An 8,636-nucleotide genomic window follows, 5' to 3' on the forward strand; every position below is an offset into this window, starting at 1 on the left:
ATATAATTTTGTGTGTGATGTCCAACCTTTTACTTTTACCCTGCCACCACCCCCCCTCATCGGAGGACATATAACTTTCTTCTACTTTAAAAGAACTATTTAGAGTCTGACTTTTTTTTTGCCTGATTTTTTTTCTTGTTCTTTGGATAATTATTTTAATTTTGGGAACTTTTTTGAACATCATTTAAATACCTTTTATTAGACAACACACAATCTTTAACTTATCCAATCAAGCATCATTTAATGAAATGTTTGAATTGAAAGAATAATATAATTTTATGTGTGTGTGTGTGTGTGTGTGTGTGTGTGTGTGTGTGTGTGTGTGTGTGTGTGTGTGTGTGTGTGTGTGTGTGTGTGTGTGTGTGTGTTGTCCAACCTTTTACTTTTACCCTGCCACCACCCCCCCTCATCGGAGGACAAATAACTTTCTTCTACTTTATACCTACTTTAAAATAACTATTCTAGGGTTTTTTATGTTTTTATTTTTCTCTAATTTAAATGATTTTTGAAAGTAGTTTAACTGTTTAAATGTTTTGTGTGTTTTTAGTTTTTTTTTATGAAGTGTGTGTGTGTGTGTGTGTGTGTGTGTGTGTGTGTGTGTGTGTGTGTGTGTGTGTGTACTAAATAATGCAAATACTTACCAAACACTTACCTCTTCTCCTTGGCTGAGTTCATCCTGGAGTCCTCACCCCGTCTTGCGGCTTATCTTCTCCTCCAGGTTTCTCTGCTTCTTCTGCAGCTTCATCCTCTTGGACTGTTGCTTCCGTAAGCGCATCTCCTTGTCGGCAGGATCAGGATCCTCTGAAAGAAACCAAATATTCAAGGTGACTTTTGAGTGAAGCTGAGAGATTGTCTCTTATTTGACAGATTTTTGATCAAATCAAATCTTTTTTTTAAAAGAGAAATTTAAAAACAAGGTTTGAAAGTTGCTTTCTTACCCCTGGCCTGGATCTTGGCCTCCTTCTTCTCACTCCTGGTGATGTTCTTGAGGACCCGGTCCCTCTGGAGCTCCAGGAGGCGCAGTTTCAGTTTTGAAAACTGGCTCTCATTTTGAAGAGGTTGATGACTTTTCTCTTCCTCCTGTTCCCCAGAGTGTGCCTGTCCTCTACGTTTCTCCTCCTGCTCCCGCAGCACCCTCCTTCTTCTTTCCCTTATCCACCTGCTCTCCGTCATCTCCCGCTTGTCCGCCCACACCGCATCTTTCCATTTCTCCTCTTCCTCCTCATATGGGCTTGGTTCCTCCTCGGTCTCTTCGTCCCCGTCACCTAGTTTCAGGACCACTAGCCACCCTGCCTCCTGCCACTGTCTCTGCTTTTCAAGTCTCACCCTTTTTTCCTCTTCCTCCAGCCTCAGTCTCTCCCTCTCAAGTCTGGCTCTTTTCTCCTCTTCCTCCTCATCTGTTGTGAATGTCTGTACCTCCGTCTCTGCGTCCTCGTCACGTATTTTCAGGACCACTAGCAACCCTGCCTCCTCCCACTGTCTCTGCTTTTCAAGTCTCACCCTTTTTTCCTCTTCCTCCAGCCTCAGTCTCTCCTTCTCAAGTCTGGCTCTTTTCTCCTCTTCCTCCAGCCTCAGTCTCTTCTTCTCAAGTCTCAGTCTTTTCTCCTTTTCCTCCTCATCTGGTCTGATTATCTGTACCTCCGGCTCTTCCTCCTCGTCATCTACTCTCAGGACCCGTGCCAACAGTCTCTCCTTCTCCTTCTCCTTCTCAAGTTTCACTCTTTTCTCTTCTTCCTCTAGCCTCAGTCTCTCCTTCTCTTCCTCTGCTCTAAGTCTCTTCTCCTCCTCCTGTCTTTCTCTCTGCCTCCTGGTCTTCTCCATAAGAGCCTTTCTCTCCTCTTCCTGCTTTTGTTTTTCTCTCTCCTCCCTCAATCTCAGTCTCAGTCTCTCCTTCTCCTCATTCTGGTTTGGTGGTCTCTCCTCTTCCTGCTCCTGTTTCCGTTTCCTATTCTTTTCCTGTTTTCGTCTCTCCCCCTGTCTCCAGCACTGCTCCGCCTCCTGTAACAGTCTTTCTAAATCCTCCTCCTCCTCTAGTCTCAGTTTCTCTTCCTCCTCCCGTTTTCTCTCCCTTCTCCTCCTTCTGTTCTCCATCATCTCTTGTCTTTCAATGACTTCCTTGTCCTGTCTCTGTCTCCTCTCCTCCTTCTCTTTTAATAACTCCTCTTTCAGTGTCAGTCTCTCCTCCTTCTGTGTCAGTCTCTCCTCCTCCTCCTCCTCCCGTATCAATTTGTCCACTTGATCCTCTTGCATCTGTGTCTCCTCCTCATCCTGAATCAATCTCTCCTCCTCCTCTCGTATTAGTTTGTCCACTTGGTCCTCTTGCATCTGTGTCTCCTCCTCCTCACGAATCAGTTTCTCCTCCTCCTCTCGTATCAGTTTGTCCACTTCGTCCTCTTGCATCTGTTTCTTCTCCTCCTCCTGCTTGCGTTTTTCTATCTCCTCCTTCAGTCTCAGTCTCTCATTCTCCTCCTCTTCCTTCTTTAGTCTCAGTCTCCTCTCTCTTCTTCTTCTTCTCTCCATACTTACCTGTTTGTCTCTTTCCTCCTGCTCCAGTCTGAGTCTCTCCTCCTCCTCCTCTAATCTGACTCTCTCCTCCTCCTGCTCCAGTCTGAGCCTCTCCTCCTGCTCCAGTCTGAGCCTCTCCTCCTGCTCCAGTCTGAGCTTCTCCTCCTCCTCCTGCTCCAGTCTAAGTCTCTCCTCCTCCTCCTCCTCCAGTCTGAGTCTCTCCTCCTCCTCCTCCTCCAGTCTGAGTCTCTCATGCTCCTGTCTCAGTCTCCTTTCTTTCCTTCTTCTCCTTCTCTCCATACTTACCTGTTTGTCTCTTTCCTCCTGCTCCAGTCTGAGCCTCTCCTCTTCCTCCTGCTCCAGTCTGAGCCTCTCCTCTTCCTCCTGCTCCAGTCTGAGCCTGTCCTCCTCCTCCAGTCTCAGTCTCCTTTCTTTCCTTCTTCTCCTTCTCTCCATACTTACCTGTTTGTCTCTTTCCTCCTGCTCCAGTCTGAGCCTCTCCTCTTCCTCCTGCTCCAGTCTGAGCCTCTCCTCTTCCTCCTGCTCCAGTCTGAGCCTGTCCTCCTCCTCCAGTCTCAGTCTCCTTTCTTTCCTTCTTCTCCTTCTCTCCATACTAACCTGTCTGTCTCTTTCCTCCTGCTCCAGTCTGAGTCTCTCGTCCTCCTCTAATCTGAGTCTCTCGTCCTCCTCTAATCTGAGTCTCTCGTCCTCCTCTAATCTGAGTCTCTCCTCCTCCTCTAATCTGAGTCTCTCGTCCTCCTCCTGCTCCAGTCTGAGTCTCTCCTCCTCCTCCTCCTGTCTCAGTCTCCTTTCTTTCCTTCTTCTCCTTCTCTCCATACTTACCTGTTTGTCTCTTTCCTCCTCCTCTAATCTGAGTCTCTCCTCCTGCTCCTTCTCCTCCTCCAGTCTGAGTCTCTCATGCTTCTCCTCCTCCTCTAATCTGACTATCTCCTCCTCCTCCTGCTCCAATCTGAGTCTCTCCTTCTCCTCCTCCCCCTCCTCTAATCCGGCCATCTCCTCCTCCTCCTGCTCCAATCTGAGTCTCTCCTTCTCCTCCTCCTCCTCTAATCCGGCCATCTCCTCCTCCTCCTGCTCCAATCTGAGTCTCTCCTTCTCCTCCTCCTCCTCCTCTAATCCGACCATCTCCTCCTCCTCCTGCTCCAATCTGAGTCTCTCCTTCTCCTCCTCTAATCTGACTATCTCCTCCTCCTCCTGCTCCAGTCTGAGTTTCTCCTCCTTGTCCTCCTCTAATCTGAGGCTCTCCTCCTCCTCCTCCTTCAGTCTCTCCTTCTCCCCCAGTCTCAGTCTCTCCTCCTCCTTCAGTCTCAGTCGCTCCTTCTCCTTCAGTCTCAGGTCCTCCTCCTCCAGTTTCACTCTCACCTCCTCCTTCATTCTTATTCTCTTCTTTGCCTCCTTAAGTCTCTGGCTCTCCTCCTCCTCCTCCTCCTCCAGTTTCAGTCTCTCTTCCTTCAACAGTTTCAGTCTCCTCTTTGCCTCCTTTAATCTCAGTCCTTCCTCCTCCTCCTCCAGTTTCAGTCTCTCCTCCTTCATCAGTTTCAGTCTCCTCTTTGCCTCCTTTAATCTCAGTCCCTCCTCCTCCTCATCCAGTTTAAGTCTCTCCTCCTCCTTCAGCCTCAGTCTTTCCTCTTCCACTTTTAGTCTCAGTCCCTCCTCCTCCTCCTCCAGTTTCAGTCTCTCCTCCTTCATCAGTTTCAGTCTCCTCTTCGCCTCCTTTAATCTCAGTCCCTCCTCCTCCTCATCCAGTTTAAGTCTCTCCTCCTCCTTCAGTCTCAGTCTTTCCTCTTCCACTTTTAGTCTCAGTCCCTCCTCCTCTCCATCCAGTTTCAGCTCTAGTCTCTCTGTCTCCTCTACCTTTTGCAGTCTCATGCCCTCCTTCTCCTCCTCCTGTCCTATTCTCTCCTCCTTTAGTCTCAGTCTCTTCTCTTCCTTTTCTTTTCTCAGTCTCTCCTGTCTTTGTCCTTTTTCCTTCTCCTCCTTTAGTCTCAGTCTCCCTCTTTCCTTCTCCTCCTCTTTCAGTCTCAGTGTCTCCTTCACCTCCTCCTCCTCCTCCTTCAGTCTCAGTGTCTCCTCCTCCTCATACAGGACCTTGTCCTTTCTTAGCTCATGTATGACCTTTTGTACCTGCTGGTCAATCAGATTCACCTCCTCCTTCAGTCTCAGTGTCTCCTCCTTCTCATACAGGACCTTGTCCTTTCTTAGCTCATGTATGACCTTTTGTACCTGCTCGTCGATCAGATTCACCTCCTCCCTCAGTCCCAGTATTTTCGCTCTTGGTGTTCTCCTTCTTTCCAAACTTGCCCGTCTCTCTCTCTCTTCTTTCTTCCTCAGTTTCAACCTCTTCTTCTCCTCCTCCAGTCTTAGTCTCCCCTTCTCCCCCTCTTCCCATCTCAGTCTGTTTCTGTCAAAGCGCTCCTTTGCCTTTTCTAGGTCATCTATTGCCTTTCTTAACACCTCCTCAGGCTGATTCACCTCCTCCACCAGTCCCGGTGTTTTCACTCTTTGTGCTCTTCTTCTTTGCAAACTTATCTGTCTCTCCTCCTCCTTCAGTCTCAGTCTGTTTCTTCCATTCACATCATTTGTCTTTTCTAAGCCATGCGTTAACTTTCTTAACTCCCCCTCGTACAGATTCATGTCCCACTCCAGCTCCTCCAGCTCCTCCAGCTCCTCCAGCTCTATCACTATGTCCTCTATTTGTGTTCCCTCCTCCTCCTCCTCCTCCAGTATCAGTTTCTTTCTCTCGTCCTCCTTCAGTCTCAGTCTCTCCTTCTCCTGCCTCAGTGTCTCCTCCCACTCCCATCTCTCCCTCTCTTCTTGCTCCTGTCTCTGTCTCCTCTCCCTGCTCCTCATCCTGGCCATACTTACCTCTCTCTCTTCCTCCTCCTGTCTCAGTGTCTCCTCCCACTCCCATCTCTCCCTCTTTTCTTGCTCCTGTCTCTGTCTCCTCTCCCTCCTCCTCATCCTGGCCATACTTACCTCCCTCTCTTCCTCCTCCTGTCTCAGTTTCTCCTCTGACTCCCATCTCTCCCTCTCCTCTCGTTCCTGGCTCTGTCTCTCGTCCCACCTCCTTATCCTGGTCATACTTACCCCTCTCTCCACCTCCTCCTGCTCCTGTCTTCGGCTCTCCATACTTACCATCTCTCTCCTCAAGCCTCTCCCGCCTCTCTCTTCTCCTCCTCCTCTCCTGTGCTCCTCTCTCCTCTCAGTCATGGTTTGAATTCGTTTGTGTGCTTCTCGCTTCAGTATTCTGAATGAAAAAATGATCAGAATATTTCTTTAATTACAAAATAAAGTCCAAATAGTTGTTGTTTTATGTCACTTCTTCGTGTTATTTATCTCTTTATAGTTATTAATGTTTAAAACATGATTCTTTGTATTGGATTGAACATTTATAAGGAAGCTATAATGTTAAGGACCATGTGTTTTAAGTTCGGACAAACAAACTCTGTTCAAATTGTAGTGAGGGTTATAATAACACCAAAATCTGTCATTTTGCTGCTGCTGTGACTCCTGAATTTCCCCTCGGCATAAATAAAATCTATTCTATTCTATTTCATTCTATTCTACTCTATTGACGTTGACACCAGTACAAAGCATGATATTTAAAACTCTTTGCAAACAACGCAACAGAATCAAGTCTTTTTATATTAGTGTTACAGAAACAGTCCCGAAGACGTGGCAGCACATTTGTGTGAATCTAACTGGGAAAGGCTTTAAGGAGGTTTGATTTTGACTGTTTATAGACCAACAGTTGTCAGCACAAAATAATAGAAATTTTACTTTAGAAAAATAAAAACCAGCTTTCTCACATAACTGTCGGTGTAATAAATAAATACAGATTACTGCTGACACACTTCTGTTCAGTAAGAGTAAAAACACAGAATGTCTCGGTAAAAAAGAACATATACCAAATTTATTCATATAAATGCAGTTAAAAAAGAAAGATAAACCAAAACCCAGTTAACTTTGGTAGTTTAAAGACTTAAATCGTCTCTCTTTCAACACAAATCTGAAGGACCACCTTGTTTTTGTTCAACTTCCAAGTATACATTCAAACAAAAGATGCGGGCAATGTCCGCAGCTGAAACTATCACAACTTAAAACTAAGAAACAGTCTTTTAACTTCAAATTCACATTGAGTTTCACACTCGGAAATGAAACTAAGATCCCCTTTCAGAATTATTATGATCAAAGACCTGTTTCACCTCAACGGATGATTTAAACTCTGTCAAACCTTCGAAAAAGTCACAGATCTTATCAAGAAAAGCCAGCACTGTCACATGGCCATCAGTGTAATCTGTCAAATAAATACAGATTACTGCTGACACGGTTCAGTAATAGTAAAAACACAGAATGTTTCGGTAAAAAAAGGGGGGGGGGAAAATCCTCTATCTATCATGTTACCTTCAGAGTTTAAAGTGTACTGTTACAGCAAAGCAGAGCTAGTCGATGCTAGTTTAAAACCGACATGCATTTGGAAGTATGCACCGTGTGTGAGCTGTTGTATAAAACGCTTGCGGACACCTCGGCTGAAAATATTACAGGGACGGACATATTTAATTGTAGTAAAGTAATATCTGTGGCGCATAACTCTACGCTACACAGGTATGAGCTCCTCAATCAATGTTTAGCTGTTTAGCGCTGTGCTGCAGCATGACCTAGCTTAAATATTAGCCGAAAACTGTGAAAACAGATGGAAAACTAGCTTGTGCTGCCACAGCAACGGCCTTGCGACCACCGAGGTCGTACGGCAGAAATTGTTCTGTTTAGTCACTTATACCAAATAAATTCACATAAATGCAGTAAAAAAAGAAGGATAAACCAAAACCGAGTTAACTTTGGCCGTTTAAAGACTTAAATCGTCTCTCTTTCAACACAAATCTTAAGGATTACCTTGTTTTTGTTCAACTTCCAAGTATAAATTTCAACACAAGGATGCGGACAATGTCCGCAGCTGAAACTATCAAAGCTACAAGCTACAAAACAGTCTTTCAACTTGAAATTCACATCAGTTTTACAATCGGAAATGACATTAAGCATCTCTTTCAGATTTATTATGATCAAAGACCTGTGTCACCTCAACGGATGATTTAAACTCTGTCAAACCTTCAAAAAAGTCACAGATCTTATCAAGGAATACAAAAATTACATTAATGAAACACACAATATGACGCCTCTTCCGACTAAAAATGCATTTTATTGAGTTGTGCTTAAGCTAGCCAAGCTTTAGCAGGAAAATTTGCAACATACCTCCCCAAGCATAGATATATATAAAGGCTAGATAGCTCACAGACGCTGTGAGCCAATGAGGGCTGACGTCGCTACGCGGCGGCCATCTTACCTAGGGGCTGCTGGCTCACTGATAACATTAATGCCTATGGAGCATGTACTATTTAATTAACTATAACTTGCTCAATTTTCATCCGATTTTTAAACGGTTTGATTTGTTTTAAACGTCAGAGATGTAGTTATGCTACTGCATATTTACGGATGATTATAACCATGAACTTTCATGTTAAATTAAAAAAGTAGATGGTAGAGCATTACCTGCCATGGCTGTACACATACACACAGTGAAATTAAACGTCAGTGTTTATGTTAAACATTTAATTTGATATTTTATATTTCTAATTAATACATTTATTAAATATAAAGGGGTAAGTCGACCCACATGATATTTTAAACTTAAACTGAAGAAATAATGTATGGACATTATATGTGATTCATATTGGTTCAATTTACCCCAAGGCTTTTGGTTCATCTTGCCCCATGACCATCATTTTGATAAAACCTAATTCATTTAATGATTCAGAATGATCTTTTGCTAAATGATTCACATAGTTCTATACGTTGAATATCACTAACATGCTTAATGTATAAGTTTAGACCTGGGTCCATTTGCTTTAGCCTCAAAATAATCATACCACAAAAGTCAAAGAATTCCACAGCCAGTTGGAAATAATGTTTGTGTTCTTATTCTAGGGTCTCGTGACAACTCGTGTAAAGTTTTAAAGATCAAGAGGATGGTTCATTCATCTTACCTGTTCTCCCCTACATATATTTTACTATACATTTTAAATAAACACATTTAGTAACATGACATCAACGTTTCT

General features: G+C 44.2%; 1 protein-coding gene across 1 annotated transcript; it reads right to left on the reverse strand.

Moving 5' to 3' along the window:
- Window positions 1-365: 365 nt before the first annotated feature.
- On the reverse strand, window positions 366-2,520 carry LOC141796190 (uncharacterized). The gene is made up of 2 exons (XM_074677171.1): window positions 939-2,520; window positions 366-801 (listed from the first exon to the last, which is right to left on the reverse strand). Exons 1-2 carry the CDS (start codon window positions 2,518-2,520, stop codon window positions 686-688), a joined length of 1,698 nt encoding a protein of 565 aa, XP_074533272.1. The 3' UTR covers window positions 366-685.
- Between the last annotated feature and the right edge of the window lie 6,116 nt (window positions 2,521-8,636).

Source organism: Halichoeres trimaculatus, unplaced genomic scaffold (genome assembly GCF_033239565.1).
Source record: "Halichoeres trimaculatus isolate MK-OKI-2021-1 unplaced genomic scaffold, fHalTri1.1 fHalTri1_scaffold_10, whole genome shotgun sequence".
Lineage (NCBI taxonomy): Eukaryota > Metazoa > Chordata > Actinopteri > Labriformes > Labridae > Halichoeres > Halichoeres trimaculatus.